A 25,487-nucleotide genomic window follows, 5' to 3' on the forward strand; every position below is an offset into this window, starting at 1 on the left:
ACTTACATTTAGAATAGAATGGGTGTGAAGATATAGGAGAATTTTGAGTATGGAACAGAAATAAGGGCACTCATGACAGATTGCCTTAATTTTCTCCATAAAGACAAAGGCATTTCCTGAAGGTCTGAGATATAAGAATAGGAAGATGGTTGATTGTTGTCCTTTGGTTCTGGAAGAGGACCAAAATGATACCAGTATTTTGGGGTCAATGTACTGTGTGTCCCACTATGGCTGATCCAACCAATATGCATCTGGAAGGCTCTACCACAGGTCAGCACAAATAATTCACAGCATTAGTGATCATCCTTGTGGGTTAAGTGAGGTAAAATGAAGATGGGAGTTCAAAGAAGTAAAGAGGCTGATGAACTTTACAAAGGTCAGGGTGTACTTAGGGACATTAATGTGCATACAGAAGTCTTCCAGTATGAGAATAGGAGTTTAGGTAGAAAAAGATTTTGAGCCAGCTACTGAATTCCTCGAGAAAGGAGGGAGAGTGACTTGAAAGCCAGTAGATTATAGCGAGAAAAATCTGGACCAGGTGATAAGAGAGGGAAAGTAAACCTCAAAAGAGAGGTTGAAAAATAATGGCAGTAGAAAGGGGATAATGAAGTATAAATGAACAGGCAAAAAGGTGAGTTGTTCTAAGTCCAGTCAGTCAATAAACATTCATAAAGCACCTACTATGTGATAGGCACCATGTTAAGTTCTGTGGATACAACAAAAGGCAAAAAATAGTCTGTGCCCTCAAGGAGATCACAATCTAATAAGGGAAACAACATGGAAAGAATTATGTACAAACAAATTCTATTGAGTTTCTATGAAAATTGGAAATAATGGACAGAAGGAAAGCATTAGCATAAAGGGGGATCAGGGAAGGCCTCCCGTAGAAGGTGATATAGCAGTTGGGACTCGAAGAAAGCCCATTATATCAGAGCACATGAAAGAATGTTCAGTCAGCATTAAAAGGTGGCCAGGTGTAATAATACAACACCTTCTGTAGAGATTCAGGTATCTTGTGAGCACCAGAAAGGGAAAGAATATAAAGAGATCTCTAGGGGGCATAATGGAAGACAAAGGAGGTAAGTTATAGTATGGGCTGTCTGTCTAGTCTCCCACCAAAAGTTTGTCAAAAAAAAAAAAAGGAAGAAAGAAAGAAAGAAAGAAAGATTTTTTTCTCCTATTTACTGATTCAAAGATATAAAATAAAAATTTCCTTGTCAATTTTGAAAAATGATAGTTGTTAAAATGCTTAACTGTTGGAGGAAAAGATATCTTAAATACTTTGACATTTCTTCAGATTTTTAACAATTTATTCAATTTCATATATAAACATATTCCATCCAGTGCTATTAATTTATAAACAAATTCAACTTTATTTTTCCTTATATCCTCTCATAGATGATGTTTTCCAGCTGGATAACAGAAGGGCCAATGGCACCCACTTATCTAGTTTAGATAAGAGAATTGTTCATTGAGGTTAAGTACCTTTCTCAAGACCACACATCTACTTCTAATAGAATGTAAGCTCCTAGAGGGCAGATTCAGAAACTTTAATGTGTCTTTGTATCTCTTAGAACAGAGTAGGCACTTAACTATTGAAATGAACTTGAGTGTCAGAAATTGAACCTAGATCTTCCTGACTCCAAGTCTGGCCTTCCAACCATCATGCCACATTACCTTTTATAGATGCTACTTTTTAAATTGATACAATCAGGAATACTTGAATTCCTACCTCAGATTCATTTTGTGGTGCAGTTGAAAGTATTTTCTCCAGTTCCTTCTTCACTGATAATTCCAGCTCTTGTCGAATGACTTCTTGGAACTGGGAAGTACCACCTTGAGACATTGCTTTGCTAAGATCTTAAAAGAAAAAAGGAAATGGAAATTAGAAGTTAAAATAAACTATCTAGGTAAACTATCTTATTCACTCCTGGAATGCTTCTATCACAGAGTCTTTAGGAAATTCCTTAGTTCTATTCATATATTCTCTTAACATTTTAATACATCATATGGAATACAGAACCAAATCCAACTATTTGACAGGCTATGCATAACTAATGTCCTACAGTATCAATGCATACACCAGTGAGGTTTGGTGTAATAGATTGGGAATTTATCAGTCTGGTATGATACAAATGGGATTGGATTTGGTGGCAGATCCAGACTTCAAACTTCAGCTCTGCTACAAAGCTTGTGCCTCAAGGGGTCCTCAGTTTCCTCATCTATAAAACAAAGGGATTGGACTAGATCTGAGGTCCCTTCCAGTTCAAAATATGATCCTGTGATCTTCATCCTAGCATTCCACTTAATATATTCTCATTTTCCCTATTCTCCTTCAAAATTACAACAAACCAGAAGGATGGCCAGTAATGATTTTTCACAAGAGATACAAAAAGAGCATATCACTGGCAGGAACAAAAGACTGTCTATATTACCAGTAGAAATAGATGACACAAGGCCTTCTAATTTGAGTATGTCAGTTCTTTGATTTTATAGGGAGAACTTTCATTTTTCTAATCCTTGATTAAAGATAAACCTAAAAGGGGTTGTCAATTTCCATTTAGAAGGCTCATCCAGGTCTCTCTGGCCTTAGAGATTTGATGGGATGGGCAGGGGTGCTATTTTCTCTTCTCTAGTTTTCCAGTTCAATAAAGTCTCAGATTCTCTGTCCCAGTTTCCCTGAACACCTCCCCCCTCAATATTTTAAAGCGAAGCTGGATGACCACTTATTAAGTATGCTGTAGAAGGAATTAGTTTGATTGGAGGTTGGACTAGATGGTCTCTGAAGAGCCTTCCAATTATGGGGTTGTGACATCAGTTATTGTCTATGGCAGACAAGCATTGTTTTTATACTTTAAATAGTCATACAAAAATAAACTCAACCAAAAGCACATAAGTAAAGAAAAACACTGGACAGGAGTATGAATCAAATCATTTTTATTGTAAATACATATTCTGTGCTCTTGAGGGTAGGTGCAAAACCTTTAAATGTTAAACAAGCCAACAGCATGTGTTGGAACTCAAAGCAATAGTATTAAAGCAACTATATGGGTCTTTTTAAAACTGTACCGCTTTTTTTTTTCCACTCCACCTTCTACTTCCAAATTTACCCCTCTCCCTCCAATACACAGTGAGTCATTTCTTGTAACAAAGGACAAAAAAGAGGAAAAACATTTAGTAAAACAAACCTATCAACTAAGTCTCACAGTAAAGGTAATGTTCTATATCCACGGTCCCTCTACTCATTTTTTTCATCTTTTCTAGGGACAAGTCTGGCCATAATAATTTCACAACTTTCAATTTTGTCTATTCTTTCCTTTTACATTACTGAAGTTACGGTATGCTTTTTTTCCTGGCTGTTAACACCAGTTCATTTAAGTTTAATCATGCTTCTTTCAATTCTTCATATTCAGTTTCTTTTGGTGAAGTAATATTCCAGCACATTCACATACCACAATAAGCTTAGCCATTCCCCCAATTAATGAGCATCTAACATTATTTCCAGTTCTTTGCTCTCCAAAAAAGCTGTGCTATAAATATTTTTCTGCACAAAGGATTTCCATTTACTTAGTAGTGGGATTACCGTGTTTATTTTGCTAAAATATGTATACCAAAAATAAAAGATACCACATATTAGTTGAAGAACCAGGACTCAGAAACATTTATCCAATGTTCTGCTATGCAAATACAGAAATCCTGCTTTTATCAAGTTCTTAGGCATGACATAAATGGATTAATTTAACTACAAAATATTCACAATAAAGTTACCCACTGTTGATAAGCCATTTGGTGATATGCCAAAGACTTAGGTAAAATATAAACATTTCTGACAATGTTGAGATGTAGGGATTACTTCTCTAAAAGTGATTAGGGGAAGTCCTCCTCTGGTGACTCCATGCTTATTTTCAAATGAAAGGCAGACAGTGAGCTTCCAGAAGCAAATATGTTGAGGGGTGACAAAAATGGCAGTTAGCATTTTATTAATGGCACTGCTCATTTTAAATTAAGCCCAAAGACAGGGAACCAAAAAACATACAACCTGTTTCCTCTTTAACTTTTTTTTTGAAGGGGGGGGCGAAGGGGAAAGGATGGGGCATTCTTAGGTTAAAAAAAAAAGAGATAGAATATTTTTTTTCCCCTTGTATTCCAGCACCTCGAACAGCTACTGGCATATAGGAGATGCTTAATCAGTATTTGTTGAACTGAATTAGCTGAAAAAAAGCTTAATCAGGCTGATGGTGTTATTTCAATTTAAGCCCTGTTAACAAGACCCACACAAAAAACCTCTCCTTTAACAACCTGGTACTTATAAGATAAAAAGGAAACCATTCCAGATAAATGAACTACTGTTCAGAATTCATGGAATTATGCCTATATTATGTGAAAGAAATAAGAATTTAAAAAACAAAACACTGAACTTAAATATTATCTAGTCTAATACCTTCACTTGACAAAGGAGGAAACGAAGCACCAGAGAAATTAAATTCTAGAAAGGGCTGATGCTAAAACTAAGTTTTTAGACACCTACTTCTCCCTCATCCCCAGAGTACAGTCACTTACTAATAAAAAAAGGTCAGAAAACATTTTTTATACAAGTACTTACATTACAACAAGTGCAATGTCAGAGAGAAAACAAAAGTAAAAACTAATCCCTCTCCTCCAGGAGTTTGTAATTTAGAGGTCTTTTGAGTGGTACAAGCTCATAAATACAAAGTAACCTGAATAGGGAAATTGGGGGGGGGTGGGGAATGAAAAGGAAGTGAAAGGCTTCAAGGAAAGCCTTGAAGAAGGTACATAAAACATGTTAAGAGGAGGAACTGCATTCTTGGCATAGTGGAAAACTTTAAATAGTCATACAAAAATGTGCAGAGGCTGTTAAATAATGTTGAGTTGGGGAACACTGATCTAGTGTATTAAGTACAGTGAGTGAAAGAGGAATGCTATGAAATAAGGTTGGAAAGGTAAAGATGGGACCAGATGGTTATATACACCAGTGATCTATAGAATGAAAAAAACTGTTCTTTCATGCTTAAACAGCCTTAAAAAGGTGTGTGATTACATCTGCATAATCCTTGGCAATTCTCAAAGTGCTGTCACCCGTTAAAGTCACTGAACCTCTCTAGACTTTGGAAGGAAGGAGAGGAGGGAAGAAAGAAGAAAGGGAGGGGAAGGAGGAATTAAATACGGTTCCTTCCTATCCCTTCTCACCTCTCTTCATTTTCTCCCTACAAGTTAAACTTAGACTTGAAATGTTTTCTTTTGGTAACTACATGATTTCTAAAAGTTGTGGGTCATTTCAGATGACTTATTTCTGTCTCAATCTCTCTTCTCTCTCTCTTCCTTCCCTCTCCTCTCTGTTAACCTTGCTGGTTCTCATGAGGTCTTCTCCAAGGTCACTCAGGAAGTAAGTAGGAAGACCAAACTGTGAATGCTGGTGCTCCAAGCCCTGGTCCACTAGCCTTCTCAGCCACTAGCTCTATGTTTTAAAATAGTAAAGCAGTGGGTCCCATTTCACAAACCCATTGGGGGTTGTAAACTAATTTCATTTAATGGCTCCTTAAGTAGTAAATAATTGCCCAATTATTTTACAAATATATTTTCCCTCTGTGACAAGCAGTTGCATACGTGATGCATTACAAGTTTATTTTCCAGTGCTCCTAGAGTTTTTTTGGGGGGGATCGGGCAAAAGTTATCACTGTAGTCATTATAAGCACTTAATGATTAAGTAGAGGAGGTAGAAGATGGGAGGAGGTGTAAAAACCATGCTCTCTGACCCAGAAGCCACTTTTCAACATGCTTGACCCCATCGCAATTACCTAGAAAGGAAGTTTATTCTCATTGTTGTACTTCTGCCCTCCATTCATCAACTCAATAAAATTAAGTGCCTACTGTATGCAGAGGTCTGTTACAGCAATTACAGTTACTTTGTTTAGGAATGGCCTATTAAAGAATTCCTGAAATAATATAATTGCCTTTCCCAACTTCAGGAATACAGAATTGATCCTCTTTGCTTCTGAAGAAAGTCAAAACTGGATAAAGTTAATTAAGAATGAATAAAGAAGAGGCCATTATATGAGATTAAGGCCACTGGAGACTTGAGGACAATAGTTTTAATAGACTCGTAGGAATGGAAGGGCTGCAAGAGGTTTAAGAGTTTGAGAACATGGAGGCAGTGAGCATGAACTACTCTTTCTAGAAGTTTGGCATTCACCTCATCCCTTATTCTTGTAGGGGCAGAAACAGGGCCAGACAGCTCAAATAATATGCTCATGGTCACATAGCTATCTAATACTACAACCTAGGCTAGAAGACAGTGCTCTCAAGGCCTGATCAGTCCATTCTCTTTTCCCTATATTGGATAGTTTACTTCTTATTTTTCCTTAAACCTAGCTCCAATTAATCTATGCCTTAAGAACGACTCAAAACTTTCGTTTCAAAAGTACTATCAGTACATCTTGATATGACCAAAGAACCAATCACAGCCCTTTGTATCTTACAAAGTGGATGTGGCAATAGTTATTGGGAATCTGCTTCATCCATCCTCATCTTGATTCCTACTACAGATACCCTAACTGCCAAAATCATGTCTAATGTACAAATCTAATCATATCATTCTTAACCTCTAAAATAGTCAGCAGCTTCCTAGTCTCCAGAGTCAAGTTAAAATCCTTGAGACCTTTCACAACCTAGAGGCACCAGCCTACCTTTCATTTCACTCCCTATTACGCCCCTCAATGCCCACTTCATCCCAAGCGCAATTCTCTACCTCTTCAGTGACCCCTATACTTTTATGCTCCTACTATGTTCAAGTTCTTCTGCCCTCCCAGCTCATCCTTTCAAGCCTGACTCAAATGCCACTTTCCCTCAGTGTGGACCTTCTACCACCTAGGATGTCTCCTTTTATAAATTTCTAATGCACTTAATCTTGTGTACCTTAATTATACTGGGTGTGTTATCCTAATAGATCTCAAGCTCCACAAAGGGTAAGAACACACATTTTCTCTACACTCTCCACCTCTAGACACAAGGCTACACACACACACACACACACACACACACACACACACGTGTGTGCACACACGTGTGTTTTTTCCTTGACTGAATATATGGACGTTCTCCCACCTTTTTGCCCTCACTGTCTAATCTGAATGGTTCTTATCTTCCCCGTAAAATTGGGAAGGGATTGTAGTCATTTTTCCTCATACCCCACACACATACGCATGTATATGCATGTGCACATCTAAAGCTATATATTATGGATAAACACTAAATATTTACATATGTATCAATATATGTTGATGTTACGCTCACACAATAAAGTATCTATTCTGTCCAGGGCACAAAGCTACAAAGAAAATGATTACAATTTCATTGGAAAGATAAGAACTAGGCAGATTAGACAGTAAAGGCAAAAAGGAAGATGCCCATGTATTCAGTCAACAAATGTACTAAGGGCTTGGCTACACAGAGCCTACAATGTATGTGTGGGCATATGTGTATTAACATCGGCATGTATATGCGTATACACACACATACACTGACACAATAACCCCTTTCAACAGACCTTGCCTGAAGATACCTGTCAAAGTGAATTGCCATGGACTCATATAATTGTGGGCAGGGAATTTCACTTCCACATTTGCATTTACCATCATGTGGTATAGCGTCTGACACAAGGAGGCACTTACTATATGACTGACTTAATGAAATAAGGCAAGTAAAGCCAAGGACTGTATGAATATTAGCTACTGTTAAGTCTAATTTCCTGTAAAATGGCATTTTTTAAATCTGACACCATTACTCCCTCACAGCTCTGTAGTGTGCAAGGGTTTATAACCTCATAACCACTGGTGAGGTAGGGAGTGTATTAAGCCCACTTACAGATGAGAAAAACAGAAGCCATTAAGTGTTAGAACGAGAATTGGGATCTAAGGGTCCTAATTCCAAATTGAATGTAACTGTTCATAAAGGAGCAATTTTTCTAACTTGAGGTAAACTGCAAATTACAAAAACAAAAACATAAAAAAACAAACCCCACAGGATTTATTTCAATCTTCATGATGCTTCCATTTCCCAATAACCACACTTCCCTTCAACATCAAAGAAGCAGATGGATAGTCATTTAACTTCTCTTGGCCTCAGTTTCCTCATATGTAAAGTGAATGGATTGGATCTGATGATCTCTGAACTTCCTTTTATCTCTAAATCTATGATCTTATGATCCTTGCATATCTTCAGGCTCATCACCCATCATTATGTCTCAACATTTCAGGCAGGTGTGTTAGCTAATGTCCCGATAATGGCACATGAAAATTTCAAACTAACATTTAAAGTGGACTTGCATTCTTTGAGATTGCAACTGGACAGGCTAAGCAGTGTTAGGTGACGGAAGAACAAGGAGGAGAAAAATATAATGCTGCTCCCCCGTGGCATGAATGATCTGTTAAATAACTCTGTTTGTTCTCTCCTCACAACCAGGTCATGAAGAATGAGAAATTAAAAGAGTTCATTCTCAGGGTAGCAACTGCTCTACTTTGACCTGGCAGGGTCAAAGTCAAGAATGTGATGGAAGTTAAAACATTCTTAAGGATGTTTATTAAATGAGTATCTTGGTTCTTGGCCTTTTGAAGCCCAAACCAATAAGGTCTGTGGTTTAACAAGCATACCCAATCCGAACCCTTTAATCTTAATTAAAATATAATTCTGTCAGCAATATACTCTGTTGTTCTCTGAAATTTCCTGTTTCCAGGTATATCTATACAATAGGACTGAAACCCAGGTTGATGTTCCTCAGACCAAAGCCTATGTATGACACAGTGACAGTTAAATAAAGCAAAATACCTAGGAGAGTCCAACTTTCTTCCCTACACTGCGGAGGGAAGTAGGTAAAGAATGGGTATCCCCAAACATTCATTTTAATTTAAACCATGCATATGCCATTTAACACTTTGGGAAGGTAGGTAGAAGGATAATACTGCAACCAAAAACTACTGGTTTGTGTGAAATATAGTGCTATAGAATGCAGACACAATGTTCTTATCCAGGATGATGGTGTACTTCTTTGAACAATTTTTGGTTGGAGAAAACTATTGGTGCTTACTGACCATGCCCTTTCCATTCATCTTTTATTGAAATGTCAGAAAAAATCTATAACTAGGGTTATCATTTGTAGCAGAACTCAGAATTTTTAAAAAATCCAATCCACAAAAAAATACATATATAATAAACTTGTCAGATTTTAAATATCCAATTACAATAGAGAAATAGAAAAAGAAACCATGCAAAAAGGTCCAGTGCTTATGTCTGGAAGGCTGGAGGGTTTGGGAAGGAGAGGAAAACGTGTACAACATTTCAAAAGGTCTATCAAAGAACATAAAGTTTTGTGCTCTTCATTACAGCCAAAGCTATTTGTTTACTGAGCAGAGCCAAATGTGGCACAGCATAGCATCCAATCAGTTGAGTAAGAGGAAGGAAAGGCACTGAGTTTAAGCCAGTTCTAGATCTCAGGGCTCTAGAAAGGTCCCAAAGGCCTATTAAGACACTGGGGTGTCTGTTAGTTCATGAAGCTGAAATAAAAGGGTATTAAAATGTTGCACTGGAAGAAGTGATGCTTCAATACAGTCTTTCCACCAAAAAAACCCCTAATGGTTGATACAGCAGAAGGGTGTCTAAAATGACAAAAGGCTGAGAAAGGAGAGGGCAGACAATCAAGACTGGCTTTTGCTTGAATCCCCTAAGCTATTTTACCATAGTCCAGCGTTTCTCACAGTCATTCATTTAATTCCTGACTAAAACCAAAGATTTATAAACATATACACACAGCGGTGTTTCTTCTTAATTTGATTTATAGGGATTGACTACCTCTGATGCTTTAACATGGGTCAGATATAAGGCACTTAAATAAGGTTGCAGGTTTACCACTTTTAGAATATATGCCTATCAAGAATATGGATGAAAATAAACTAAAATTGGGCAAGAGTTTACGAACTGTTCAGTAATTGGAGAATCACAAATTAAGATAAACACCATTTATTGCATTGTATCCTTTTACCATTCCTTAAATACAGGCTGTCTTCTAAGCAAAGAAAAATAGATAAAAGCTTTTATGTATCACTATAAATATTTTATTACCAAGACTAAGTATTTTTACTGTTGGCACAAACGGACCCAAAGGCATTTAAATTGTGCACAGGACTGTAATATTTCATTTCCTCGCATTCTTTGAGAAGTTTTAAGATTCCAGACAGAAGTTCAACACAAAAAGAGCATCATCACAGTAGGCCCTACTACAGCAATAATACTATGAGGACAGCAGCTGGGAGAGGAGAAACACAGCTATCCATCCAGCCAATTTTTCTTTGCAGCTGGTCAAGAAAGCCTTATCATGTGCAGGGCTAAGTCCCTAGGTGATATTACCATCTTTTTACACATTATTTTTAAATTTAGTAGCTAACACGCAAAAAGGGAGAAATCAAAAACCTGAAAAGAACATTAGAGGCCATTTGTGGATGAATACAATAAGGCTCCAAGGGTTGACCTGCCTTAGGAAATGTCACCCAACACTGGTGATGGCTAGACCAAGAACCCTGATCTCCTCCATCAGAAACCAGTGCTCCCCTCCTGCCCTCATCCATGTTTGCTCTTGCTCTTTAGGGGCAGGGACTGGATCTGTGATTCCACTGCTGTAGGGCACTCCCAGGTAGTGAGCTCCCTCTTTCACTATCTGTGCCTCCTCTGCCACTGTGTTAGAGAAGTGCCTTCTCACGCAAGTAGTTTTCAAGCTTTTTCATCTCAGGACCCCTTTACACTACAACTCTTAGGAGCTTTTATATGGATTTATATTAATATTTGCTACATTAGACATTAAAATGTGTATTATGAAAAAAAGTTTTGGCCTCATAGACCCCCCCCGAAGGAGTTTCGGATCACACTTGAAGGTGACTTGCCCAGGGTCTTACAGTCAGTAAATGTCAGAGGTGGGACTTCAAGTCAAGTCTTCCTGGCTTCAAAGCTGGCAAAATCCCCATCTACCAAATCAGCTAGCCTCTTATCTGTTTTTTATTCTTGGAAAATAATTGCTTTCAGTACACAGTGGTATTTTAAAAGGTATACTGTAATCACAAGGCTACCATAGATACTACCCTTTAATTAATTTAAAAGCATTAGAAATTTTTTTTTGCAATTTTCTACATAACAGGGCAACTGTTATGTACAACTTTTATATTTCTACATAACAAGGTAATGCAATGGCCAATTTCTCTATTTGCTCTCAGAAATGGTCTAAAAATAGCTATATGCATGATAATTTTGAAAACCACAGTCCATAGCAAAAAAGTACCCTAAAGTTTTTGAGGAGACAGAGCTTTTAACTCAGTATCTTCCGTACTATGGAAAAATCATATTACTAGCTAGGAAAATGTATACTTGGTGGAAGAATATGGATATTCTACGACAAATTATTTGCAACTCAGCTGGGCTAATTAATTCAGAGCCATCTACAAACCTGAAAAAGTCAAGGTTCTCTTAAGTAAAACCTCATGTTAACCTATATCCCTGTAAAACATTGTTTTAGAAAATACATGATTTGTTGCACTAGAGGGTATACAGCCTTTAGGATAGGTGTTCTTAACCTGGTTGTCTGTGAATTTAGATAGAAAATTTTTTTAAATTTTTATTTTCATTTAATTCTAACTCAGGAGTTCTTATCCTACTCTATGAACTTTAAAAATACGCTTAGGTGTGTGTGTGTGTATACATATATATATATATAAAAATTACATACAGTTCTTGCTTCACATAAATTCACGTTTTACGCAAATTTAACTTTATGTAAAGAATTTTGAAAAAAAATCTGCCTTCAAAAATAAATATGTTAACATCATTTTGCAGTAGTGTGTGTGTAGTCCCTCTGTTCCTGCCCCTTTATTTCTACGGCCTCCATATCCCCATTCCCCGCTCCCCCCTACCCCCGGCAAAAATAAAACAAAACACCTCCAAGGAAAGGCAGAATGAACATGGAGAGAGCAATGCCTGGTACCTTTTCCTGGCTCCACCCACCTCCCATCCAAGTCTCCAGCCCCTAAACATTGGTCTTTTTTCTGTCTGACTCAGGTACTACACGTCTGCCCCAGCCTCCTTCCAATGCCTGTCCCCTCCTGTCTGCGTCTGTGTCCAGCCCTGATGTGTCTGCCCGCCCCCCCCTTTCTTCTCCCCACCCTTGGGTGTCCTTGAAGGGTATGCTGGCCCTGGCTCCCTACCTCCACAGGTACAGAGCCAAATGGTCCACTGACATAAAGTGAGAACTGTCTGTATTTCAATATAATTGGTTTCCTTTGTAATTGTATTTAGCCAATTCAACAAGCATTTATTAATTACCTACTATACATCAGAGCCAATGCCAAGGGCTGGGGATAAAAAGAAAGGCCAAGAAAACATTATTTCATGCACTTAAAAACATTATTCTGAGCAGCCTATAGGTTTCACCACTGTCAAAGGGGTCCAGAACACACAAAAAAAGTTAAGAATTCCTGTTTTAAAAGAAATTTAGCATTTCCCAAGGGGTTCCTAGACTTCACCAGATTGCCAAAGGGGTCCATCACACACAAAAAAGGCATAGAACTCCTGTTTTAGAAAGATACCAGCTTAGCAAAATCCCCAAACACTCATAAGGGTTGAGGCCAACGTAGTCAAATGATTTATGTTTTCAATCTGAAACCCACCATTGGTCTCTAAGATAACTTTATTTTACTATTCTAAGAATTCTCTGTTTCATTCTGCAGGGAGCCCCAATTGAGTCTATTGGTAAAGCTCAATAACTCAACATAGCAACACCAGAGTTGCCTGGAACAGGAAGAGGTTAATGACTCACTTAGGTTCACAGAGGTCATACATTTAAGAAACTAGCTCTGAACCCTGGTCTCCCTGATTCCATGGCCAGCTTCATACATACTGTGACTTGCTGCTTAATATCAGAGAACTATCATTTTGAAGCAATTTACATTATGTCATTTGATTCCTACAACTACCCTGTAAAGTAGGTACTGCAGATATTATTAACTCCCCTCATTCTTTTCCTCTTGGAATTCCTAACTCCCTTCAAGTTTCAGGTCAGATGTCACCTTCGATCATGGCCCTCAAACTGCCATTTGTTCTATACGCTTCCCCCTGAATACCTCGCATTATATTGATTGTACTACCTTATGTATATATGGTTTTTTCTCTCATAGAATTTAAGATTCTTGAGAACTGTAGTACTGTACACATACAAGATGCTTTTAATAAATCCTGGCTGAGTTTACTGAATCTCAATTTCCAGATGAGGCTCAGAGTATTTTAAACAACATGACAACAGTGTCACAACTAGTCAGCATGAAAGTGAGAATTCAAACCCAAGTGTTTCCAGAGTCCTGGTCCAGTACTCTTTCCATTATGTCGTGTTACCTTCACCTACTTCTCTTAAGCCCAAAGAACTAATGTGCAAAGCCTTCCCCTCAGCATCAGGTCCCCACCTTCAAAGCCTGGCTTCGAACTAGCTCTTTGGTTTTTGAGCCCCAAATTATGAATAACAATAACGCTGAATTTCCATTTTTATCTGAAGTTCTAGCAAGAGCATGGTGAACTTGATCAGACCAACTTAGAGATGTGGCTAATCAAATTTTGGTTGATCAAAACTTTCAACCGTGAATTTTTACTTATATAAAATCCTCATGTGGAAAACTTTTATGAAGTTTATAATTAGGGTGAAACCCAAGATCACCGAGCATTATAGCAATGTGATATAGCCCTTTGTATAGTGCCCCACTGCATGGTACTCCCTCAAGACTTAACTGGTAATTGTAATTTTATAAGTAATGCCTGGAAAAAAGCCTGTAAATTAATCTAGACCTTTGCTTCATCATCCATAGTCCTGAAACTCTACAATTCAAAGAGGCTAAACACATCCTGGTCATCTGAACAAAAAAGAACTCAATTAGGTCCTAGGATTAAGGCCTAGGTCATGTGTAAAAGGCACCAGAATGGGTCCAATGACGGTGCTGCACCCCCAAATCCTCCCTTGACCAGCTGCTATTGAAGAGAGGCCTGTCAGAGTTAACTGGCTGCCTGTGAATTTGCTAAGATAAGATTAAGTAACAAAAAGGAAGTCTCTCAACTTGGCAAGAGGGGGGAAAAAGGCCAGTGATCTGCCTTTTTAAAATCTTCCTCAGCACCTAAGAAAGTGTTTGTACACATCTGGTATTTAATAAACAAGTTATTGAATTAATTCTGTAAGCCAACTTCTAATCAATGTACAACTTAATGATATCTGGTGTACAGTATATAGACAAGCTCTTGGATCTTTAACATATAAGCAAGAGGCCTTCCAGAAGAGTGACCTCCCTAAATGGATACTGGTATAAATGTCTTTGAAGAGTGAAAGAATGGCTTCCACATAATAACTATTGTCTTATTTGATCCAACCCATCAATTATTTTCTCTTTGGGGTTTTTTTCTGGGGCAAGGCAATTGGGGTTAAGTGACTTGCCCAAGGTCACACAGCTAGCACACGTGTCAAGTGTCTGAGGCCGCATTTGAACTCAGGTCCTCCTGACTCCAGGGCCGGTGCTCTACTCACTGCGCCAACTAGCTGCCCTTTTTTATCTATAGGTTTGTTTTTTTTTTGCATCAATTATTTTCTCAATCATTATTCTCCTTGACTTCTCAAAGCTGCAGGCTTTGACACTGTTGACCACCCCTTTCTCCTTAATACTTTCTTCTTTCTAGGTTTTCAGGACACCACTTTCTCCTTGTTCTCTTCCTGTTCAGTCTCCTTTACTAGATCCTATCCAGAGGCTGCAGCCTAACCCTAGGTTCTGTCCTCAGCTGTCCTTTCCGCCTCGGTACTACCTGATCATCTCATTGGCTCCCATGAATTTAATTATCATGTCTATGCTGATGATTCTCTACCCATCCTGCCTAACCTTTTTGCTGACCTCCAATCTTACACCTCTAATTCTGGAACTGGATGTGGTCAACATCTTTAACTCAACATGTCCAAAACAGAAATCATTATCCTTCACCTAAACCCTCCCACTGCTTTTCTATTGCTGTAGAGGGTAATACCATCCTCCAAATCCATATGGTTGGCAACCTAGGAGACATCCTGAATTCCATGTCTCACTGCTATGTTCAATCTGTTGCCAAGGCCCATCAATTTCACCTTTACAGTATCTCTCAAACATGTCCCTTTCTCTCCTCTGATGGTACCACCACTCTAGGACAGGTCCTCATCACTTCATGTCTGGACTGCTGCAATAGCCTGCAGGTGAGCCTGCCTGCTCAAGTCTCTCCCCACTCCAATCCATTCTCCATTCAGCCCCTAAAGTGATTTTTCTAAAATGAATGTCTGCTCACATCATCTCCTACTCAATAAATTCCAGTGGCTTCCCATCACCTCTAGGATCCAATACAAAATCCTCTCTTTGGAGTTCTCCTTTAGAGCCCTTCATAAGCTAGACCCTTCCTACCTTTCAGTCTTCTTAGATCTTACTCCCTTAGGTCTTATACAGACATACTATCTCCCACATATTCTTCAATCCAGTGACACTGGCCTTGTCTGTTCCCCCCATTTTCTCTGGCAGTTGCCCATGCCTGAAATGCTCTCCCTCCTCAACTCTCCCTACTGACTTCCCTGGCTTCCTTTATGTCACAACTAAAATTTCATCTTTCACAGCAAGACTTTCCTAACACCTCTTAATTATGGTGCCTTCCCTCTCTTAATTATTTCCTATCTATCCTATATGTAGTTTGTTTGTACATATTTGTTTATCGTCTCCATTAGATTGTAAGCTCCTTGAGGGCCAGGACTGTCTTTGGCCTCTTTATGTATCTCCAGTGTCTAGCACAGTGCCAGAAACATAGTAAGCACTTAAATATTTACTGATTGATCTCAAAAGATGTCTGCACATGCATATACTAAATGCAATCGTTCAAGTCCAAAGGTAATTCCACACAATCTAAATAGCTATTGGACAGAAATGAGCATTAGCCTCTGATCCATACAATTACTCTACACACTTCAAAAACAAAGTTTCATCAACGTGGGCACTCCATCCACCAATTTAAACTACATCTTATCCATGCCCTAGGGTTTTACGTGGGTAGCCAGAAGAATTTAGCCCCTTGTGACTAACCTTCTAGGAATAAGCTCCTTCCAATTCGGCCAGGTTAAGCCCATAATCAAAGCCTAACTTAGGAGGACCTGCCAGACTCTGAGTTCTGCTGACATAAGCCTTTGATAATTAAGAATTACTGACTTCATGCACCAAGATATATCAGAAGAGGTCTCTAACAGAGGACAACACAGGCAAGTTTTGGTCCTAAAACTATATTATATAAGACACTGACTTCCATGGTCAGGGATCTCCTCCAGTTTGAGATTTCAGAACCTAACCAACTTTCAACAGTGATAATGTTTCAGACTTTGGGCTTGTTTTCATAATAAAGCCAATGGCTTATCTATATCATGTTTTGTGAATGACTACATGGTGACATTTATGCATCAATACATAATCTGACTCAAAAAAGTTATTTTCTTATAGATTTTTATAGAAAACACCCAAGAAGTTACATTTCTGCTGCTTCTATTAGTGATATAGCGCTAAACTTAAGACATTTAGATTTACTATAAGCAAAAAAGCTCATGATTTCTTTAATTTTCAGTTTCCTCCTCTGTAAAATGGTGATAATACCTACACTACCTGTCTCACAGGGTTGTAAAAAAAAATGTTTTGTAAACTTTGAACATAAAAACAATAACAAGAACTAATATTTCAATGACCTGGATTTCATCAGTGTGGCTACTCTCTTAACTAATGCTGACCTTAAAGTCTGTACAACTTAGTAGATTGTCTTTGAGTTGCCAGGGCTGAAAAATTCATCACCTTGAAGTCAACATGGTGATGATCCCCTATAAACTTGGCTAGGGTTGGTCCTCAGAAAACAGACATACTATCTCCCACCAGAGTCCTATTTGAAGACTTTCCAGTCAGAGTTCCACAGGCAAAGGCTTGGAGAACACAGTTTTATGAGCCATCAGAATAGGAGTTTAGTGGAGAAATGACTATTCTATAATACTACTGCTAAAGATGAATTCCAACTGTTTCTTCATTCCTAACAAAAGGGAGGGGAGAGTGGTGGTGTAATACCAAACATTATAGTTACAAATAAGAGTGAATATAGTAATTTTCAAAATTTTAAATCAATAAATACTTGGAAATCAATCGCTAGCTTACTTGGTTAGCATTATAATGAAAGTTATCATTATTATCTGATAAACTCTAACATGTGTGGAATCTTTTCTATGACCCTCCAGATCAATACTTATAAAAGACCTGGCAAGCAATGTAGGAAGACTTGGAAATCACCTAAGAAGAAAAAGGTAGACTAAAGATTTTTCTATTTCAATTAAAAAAAAAATGACAGAAACTTATCCTCCTTCTCCAAATCCTAGTAGTAGTTACTTGAACATATTTTCTTGGATCAATTCCTGCCACCTTGGTATATATCCTTTAGATTTATCAATTTTTGAAGACACAGAAAAAGTACAGAATTTTATATATATTTTATTTCTATTCCCTTCTGTGCATTTAACATTAGTATACTAACCTTATAGAATTTATTAAGTCCTAAAATTTTATAAAATTTCTAAGCCATGTTTGTAATAATTTACTAATTTAAAATGCTACTTAATTTCTAAACATTAACTGGGTGGTTTTTATCATCAACATTTATTGAGCGATTACATTATCAAAGTGCTGGGAGATAAAGATAAACAAAGAGAAATAATGATGAAGCTTATGGTAGCATATGCTAATGATAACTTGGTAGTAAAGATGGTAAGTGTTACATAAGCTCAAAATCAGTTGGTTTGGGAGGACATAAGAAAAAGAAATACAACAAAATTACATTCTTGTTTCAGCTAAAATAAAAACAACAAACTCCAACTTTGGAGTGAAATCACTAATGAATTCTATTAATGGAGCTAATAGTGGATTTACTCGACATAATTTGGATTCAGTGATAAACAATTTTTAAATGTCACTTTTTGTGCAGAATGACAAGTTGTCAACTTAGGAGAAATCACTACCAAACAAGAACGAATACGATAACGGGACTAAAGCATAAAATAGAGACATCTATCTCATATGTGCACATTACCTGCTGTAGAAATGGAACTTGTTTTGGAATCCACTAACCACATTTATATAGTCATTACATATATGAATTAGTGAATAACACTACTTGGGAACTTATCCAAAAATAGCCCTTAAAAAGCATTGGTGAAAAGATAATTACTAGTTGCATAATCAGGGGCAAGTGACTTAACCTAAGCTTTTGTTTCCTCATCTGCAAAATGAGGGTTAACAGTACTTATACTACCTACCCTCATACTTGTAGGGAAAGTACATTTGAAACCATAAAAAGTCCAATAGCATTATTATTCCTCAAGAGATTTCAAGCCCGAGTACTTCTCACCTGGACAGCTGCAAGTTTTCTAATTGATCTCCTTGCCTAATGTCTCTTCTCACTCCATTCAGTGGCCAAGGTGGTTTTCCTAAAGCACAGGTCTCACTACGTCACCTTCCTAGCTCAAGGAGTGCCAATAGCTCCCTATTACCTCCAGAATCAAATATAAACTCCTCTATTTGGCATTTAAAGTGCTTCATAAAAGGACTCTTTCCTACCTTTCTGGCACTCTTACACTTTACTCCCCTCCACACACGCACTAAGTGATGCAGAGACATCTACAAACTACTTGCTGTTCCTTGCACAGGACACCTCATCTGCCATCACCTTCCCTTTGCCTGGCCCCTTATGGACTTCCACCACACTTTTGGCTTCCTTCAAGACTCAGATCAAATCTCAGGAGGCCTCTTACTGTCCTTCTCTCAGTCCCAGTATCCTTCTCCCTCCTCTTCCCCCCAAGTTGTTCCTGCCTTCCCCTTGAGAGATCTCCTCTACCTATTTCTGTATAAACCATATTATTTTCTCCCCTTCTCTTAAAATGCTAACTTCCTGAGGGAAGGGGCAAAATATTTTTGCCTTTGTAACCTTAATGTTTAGTATACAGTGCCTGGCATATAGTAAACTTTCAAAATTATTCAATTAACTTCATTTTCCTCCTGGGAATTATAAAAATAATGACTTTATTGACACTTAATAGCTGTGTGACCCCTGGCAAGTCACTTAACCTGTCTACTTCAGTTTCCACTGTAAAATGAGAATAATAATGGCACTTATTTCCCAGGGTTGTCACAAGGTCTTAGCACAGTGCCTGGCACATAGTAGTTGCTCTATTAATGCTTGTTCCCTCCCCTCCCCTCTTGAGTTTCTTCTATTTAAGATCAGAGACAGAAAACAACTAAAACAAGAACTCGAGGAGTTGAATTTGACATTCTATTCTGGAAGATACATTGTAGCCATTTTTACTCAGGTCTCAAATCACAGTACAAGCATGTTCCACCATAAACAAGGTAAAATATGGTTGTGGAAATTTAATCACACATGACACTTCTGGGCTTAGTGCTGAAGGCAGCGAGCTGGTTAAAGCATCCCATGTTTCAACAACAGTGAGCCTAATTTCTACCTTAAAATATTTCTTAAATCCAAAATGTTTTAAATAGTTGAATTAACAAAGCCAAATGTGAAATTCCACAAGATTCTGATATTCCTAGGTGTGAAAATTACATCACTTTCCAACAAGGTAACCATTACTAATAGCCCTTTTTTCTTTTTGGAGCATCTCTGTTTATTCGGGACGTCATGTGAAGCTTGTGAAGTTGTGAACTTTATGGCTGCTGGAGTCTGCAAAAAATGGCAACAACTTTCAAATTCAGAGGTCTGCAAATACACGGTATATTTAACTTGCATACAAAAAGTGTGGCAAACTAAGCCTAACGGCTCAGTAATAGTTTTTAAAGACAACTTAATTTTAATTCTTATACTACACACCTCCCCAAAGCATCGATTACAAGGTTGTGTTTGGTTGAAGCAGCACCTCTTTCTAATCAACCTAGAACACAGTGGCAGATCTTCAAATTTTAAAGAAATCTTAATTAATCTTTTTATACTTCAAAAGAGAAAAATATCACAGCAATGCAGCAAAGTCATTTCTCCGACTGAAATGACCTCCAGCTTCTATGGGCTAGTTAGTACCTCTTTCGCAATAAATGAATCTGAAACTCAAACCACGTAGACACTCGGAGTGGAAACTGACACTGCTAAACCTTAAAGAACAGTCCTTACCGAAATCCACCTGACTAGTCACCTCTCTCGGCTCCTTTTCCTGGTTCCCTTCCACACCCCCTTGTTGGGAATGGAGTTAAACAGCAGTAGCTCCGGCCGCTAAAATGTTATTTTATCACTAACAACAGCCACTGACCCATGCCACCCACAAGTGCTGCTAACCTGATTTCAAGGGAAATTAGGAGTGAAACATTAGGAAAAGAGAGAGCTGCATACATCGTATTCGTTCGTAAGGCCGATACATTTGCTCAGCTAACAGCTTGACAAGAATTTTGCAAAAGGTAATTTAAAGGAGTTATTTCCACTTCGAAATCGCCCACCAACCTCCCAAATTGCCAGGACGACCAGCAAGCACAATAAAAGCAATTCAGGAAATAAGGAACGTCTTACCTTGTACAAATATCGACATTTTGGGGTTTAATAAAATAAATACTCTGTAGTATAAATATAATTAATATATATAATTTTTTTTCAACAAGTCACACTCTAGAGCAGGTTTTTCTTCCTCTCCTGCTTAACAACTCGACGTAGTCCTTCCACCCACAGTTGACAACTCGAAGGAATATTAATTCAGAGCAATAAAAAGTAGCTCTTAAACAAAAAAAAAAAAAAAAGAGGAAAAAGTATACCAGAGGGAATTACTCCTTTTCCACTTAAAAAAAAAAAAAAAGGCAAGTCGGTGGGATGGAGTCCACTTTTTCCCAGTCCAGCCTTACAGAGCGCTCCAGACCTAAATGAGAGCCAGCTGGAGACCCAAGTTAAAGGTAAAACCCCTCGAATTTAAATTTCATCAATGAAAGAGGCGGATCTGCGGCGGCTTCACCGCCCCCTTGTCCCCCCCACCCCCCGAGGGTGGGATTGCAGCAGGGCCGGCGGCGGCTTCCTCCGCCTCCTCTGTCTCCAGCCTCCGGCCAATGGGCAAGTTCCCCGGGAAACCCTCGGTAAACACGGCCATCAGCCCCCTCCCCAAGGCCGGGTGGGGGCCAGGGGGCGTGCAGGCACGTCCAGGGCATCTCCGCGGCCCACAAGTCGCGCGCGTGATCCAGGCGGCCCCCTCCCTGGCAGCTGCGGCACCAGCCAGCCCTGGCCTCGTCCGTCCCGGGGGGGGGGGGGCCCTCTCCCGCCCCTTCGCGGGAGGGGGGGGCACGAGAAGCCCACGTGAACGCTATATAAAGTGCTCAGCCCCCCTACCCAAGCTGGGGAAGGACGAGGAGAGGAGAGAGACAAGGGAGGGAGCTAGCCCCCTCTCCTCTTCCCCAGAATCCCCAGCTTCCAACCCCTGGGGCGAGGCCGGGGCCAGCGCGAGAGTGAAAGGGTGGGGGCGCCGCCGGGCTCTCCAAGGACGAACCCTTCTTCCTCCTCGCACCTCCCAGGCTCGGCCGCCCAGACCCACCTTCCTCCACTCCTCAGTCCTCCAGGCTAGGGGATGTCGACTGGGCCCCAGGGAAAAAGCTCTGCACTGACGGGGAGGATGTGTCCCCTCGGAGGCGCCCTCTCCTTCTTCTTCTTCCTCCTCCTCCTCCCCCCGCCCCACACTCTCCACCCCCCCCCCCCAGGCCCGGTTCCGCGGAGCAAGGGCCACCTCCCGCCCCGAATTTCGGCCAGGCAGCTACGGCAGCGACGACCCTGCCTCCCCGCTTCCGCTTCCACTCCCCCATCTCTGGAACTCGCCACACACCCCAGTCCCGTCCCCCAAGCCCCCGACAGGCTCCCCTCCCCCTCCACGCACCCCTCCCCCGCACCCCCCACCTCAATGCGGAAATGTTCCGGCAGCTTTAGACTGGCAGCCAGCGCCCCCCAGTCAGAAGCCAGAGCAGGCGCGGGAGCTGACCAATGAGCGCGGCGGAAGGGGCGGGAGCCTTCGCTGGGGCAACAGGGCGCTGCGCAGGCTGGGGTGGGGCGAGGGCGGGACCTGGGAGTCGGCCCCTCCCGGGGGACCTCCTCCGCTCCCCACCCCAGGCCTTCCTCCTAGTACCATTTCCAGCCCTAACCTCTCTCACTCGACCTACAGTCTTTCATCAGAGGCTCCTAGAGCTGAAATCTCGGGACCATCTATAGTCTTAACCCTCCACCCCCATTTTATGGATGAAGGTTAAGCAACCAGCCAAAGGCTACACAGGCAGGAAGGATCAGAGGGTGGAACTCGAATCCAAGTCCTGCTTCCACCAAACGGCCCCCGCTCCCCACTGGCCATCTCCACCTTATGAACTAGAACTACCTTACCGCCTGCACCCTCCTGTCCTCCATTCTTCCCGAGCTCTGCCGAGAGTGCGTCCATCCTGGCCGCCCTCTGAGGCCGCACCGCCAGAACTTCTAGACTGTTCCCCGCTTCCGCTTGCCCCGGCGCCCAATCACTGGGCTCTGGCTGGGTCCCGTGCAAGAGGCGGCTTCGAACCCAAGCCCTGCCTTTGGCCACGTGGTCGAGTCCTGGAGCCTCGTTCCCTTATCATACAACGAAGCGCTCCAAGGAGATCTCTCCTACTCAAACCCACGGCCCTTTATCTTCTTTCCCCTGGTATCATGCTCTTCTCTCCACCCACTACAAGGAGCGTCCTTGTTCTGACCTTCCTCCACTCTCCCCGGGACTTTGGAATGTGATCCTAGTCCAAAGCATCCTTCAGAGGGCTGTGAAAAGATCTGCCTAAGTACAGCTCTGACCGTGGTGCTCCCTTGATCAGGAATCATCAGTGGCTCCCTATTGTCTTTAGGACAAGGTGCCTTAACTGTGTTAGATTTAAGGGCGTCTGTGCACTTGGATGGGGAAAAATTGTATCTTTAATTCTATAGGGTTGGTTTCCTTGGTGATCCTATCTACTTTGTTTCATATATTTTAAACATTCTTTTGAGAAGGGATCTATAGATGAAGCCTGTGGCTATCTATCTATCTATCTATCTATCTATCTATCTATCTATCTATCTCTATCTCTCTACCTGTCCATCCATACACAAATACACATATCCTTTGGTAACAGTGGTGCAAAGCCTGTAGGCAATATCTATCTGCACACACACACATCCTATAGACAACAGGGACTTGAAGTCTTGTTTTTATATTTACACACACGCACACATCGTATAGCTTTTGTATTCCTGTTGCCTATTGGATGTATATGTGTGTATAGAGTCTATAGTCTGTGCATACTATATATACATGTATATGTGTATATGTGTGTGTGTGTATATGTATGTATGTCTGTATGTAGAGAGAGAGAGAGAGAATATGAATGAATGGGCTTTGCTGCCGGTGTGTGTATGTAGAGTACCAATAGGCTTCACATCACACGCATATATAGTGCTTGTAGGTTTTCGCAGTGCACACACACATATTGCTTATAGGCTTAGATAGATGGATAGATAGTGCTCACAGGCTTTGGTATCCCTGTTGCATACAGAACACACCCCTGTCAAAATGGTCCATGGTACAAAGAAAGGTTAAGAACTGCAATACAAACTCTTCAGCCCTTCATAGTGTGGTTCTGGACTACCTTTCTCTACTTCTTTCCTGTTGCTCCCTCTTTCACCAGCTTAGGTTCTAACCCAGCTGGCATACTTGCTGTTTCCATCTCCTGCCCTCCTGCTATTGCACAGGCACTCTGGGATGCGCTCCTCCCTCACTCCTGCCTCTTAGAATTCTTAGCTTCCTTCAGGCTTTGTCTCTAGCGACACCTTCTATATGAAGCCTTTGTCAATTCCCCAGGTTGGTAGTCTTTCTCTCATTCTCTCTCTCTCTCTCTCTCTCTCTCTCTCTCTCTCTCTGTCTCTCTCTGTCTCTCTCTCTCCTCAAATTATATTGCATTCATGAATCAGTTTAAAATGTGTGTCTGCCAGTAGAACACAAGCTCCTTGAGGTCAGGAAGTAGACCCTTAATAAACCTTGGCTTCATACTACTTTCTCTCTTTTTTTTCTTTCTTGTGGTTTTCCCCTTGTGTTCTGGTTCTTCTTCCCCAACATGACTAATACAGAAATATGCTTAATATGATTGTACATGTATAGCCTGTATCAGATTTGGGGAGGGGAGAGGAAGAGAGAAAAAATTTGGAATCCAAAATCTTGTAAAAGTGAATGTTGAAAACTATCTTTGCATGTAATTGGAAAAAAATTAAAATACTACTAAGTGGGGGAAAAATAAATCTTGGTTTCTTCTGTTCCAAAGGGGGAAACACTGCAAAACAAAGGGGGACAATTTTCACCTGGAAATGCAAGCAAAAGACAGCCTGAAGCAAGACCATTTGTATTTGTAACCTATAAAAATGCCCCAACTCTTTTGTGCTTAGAGAAGGAAAGAAGAATGGTTCCACGGGGCCTTGATGCAGGTTTCCTCACCCCTGGTTAGACTATCATTATCCACAGGTAACTACTCCATGACAACACAGCCACTCTAAAGGGGACTCTGTCTCTGTCGCCACCACTGGCCTGAAGAGATCGAGGACAAAGGAGACCAGTGCTTCAGGGCTACCGAAAAGTGGTTTCGTTTTGGACTCGCAGAGAAAGCACTACAATGGGCACTGTCCTTGCTATTTACTAAGAAAGACAAGAACAGAACCAGCAATAAACAAAATTGTGTAGTAGTTGACCCTTGTCTCTGGTGCTTGGCTCTTTCCTTCCGATGTCTCCTCCTGGGGCACATCTCATATCAACACATCTGTCTTGCTCTCAGCTAGCTGTCACTAATGTCACTCTGATCCCTATATTTGCGTTTAAATAAGAAATTCTTACAAATACAAAAGAATGAGAATCTGAAATGATAAAATTTCAAGCACCATGACAAGGGGTAAGGGAGATTTTTATTTTGAACAGCAATCCTGGCCAATGTTCATACCATCATACCACAGTAGGAAGAGTCTTAGGGTCAAATCCCATTTCAACAGTTATTAGTTGTGTGGACTTGAACAAGTCATTTAAACTCTCTGAGCTGTTCTCTCACCTGCAAAATGAAGACAATATTTTTACTATTTGCCACACCCAGTTTTTGTGAGGCTCAAATGAGATGCCTGAAAGTATATATAACACATTGTAAACCTATATGTAGATACACATATACATACATATATGTACGTGTGTAGTGTGCATGTGCGTATATACATACATGTGTGTGTATATACATACATGTATGTGTATTTGTGTGTGTGTGTGTGTGTATACCAGCTGTTACTCTGCCTTCCTTTAAGACCAGTCCTGCCCGTGAATATTAGTAGCTGTAGCC

The 25,487-nt window shown here is 40.2% G+C and overlaps 1 protein-coding gene across 3 annotated transcripts in view; it reads right to left on the reverse strand.

The window, feature by feature from the left end:
• UGP2 (UDP-glucose pyrophosphorylase 2) overlaps positions 1-22,134 on the reverse strand; it is a 49,295-nt gene extending 27,161 nt beyond the window's left edge. The window contains exons 1-2 of one of the 3 annotated variants that reach the window (XM_036750782.1): positions 20,674-21,355; positions 1,733-1,860 (exon numbers count right to left, since the gene is read on the reverse strand). In XM_036750782.1, coding sequence (XP_036606677.1) covers positions 1,733-1,860; positions 20,674-20,692 — 147 coding nt within the window. In that variant the 5' untranslated portion in view covers positions 20,693-21,355. Of the gene's footprint in view, positions 1-1,732; positions 1,861-20,673; positions 21,356-21,676; positions 21,953-22,032 lie in introns of those variants that run through there. The other 2 variants (XM_036750784.1, XM_036750783.1) reach the window with 2 other exon arrangements.
• Positions 22,135-25,487: the final 3,353 nt, after the last annotated feature.

The sequence above is a fragment of the Trichosurus vulpecula genome, chromosome 3 (assembly GCF_011100635.1).
Source record: "Trichosurus vulpecula isolate mTriVul1 chromosome 3, mTriVul1.pri, whole genome shotgun sequence".
NCBI lineage: Eukaryota > Metazoa > Chordata > Mammalia > Diprotodontia > Phalangeridae > Trichosurus > Trichosurus vulpecula.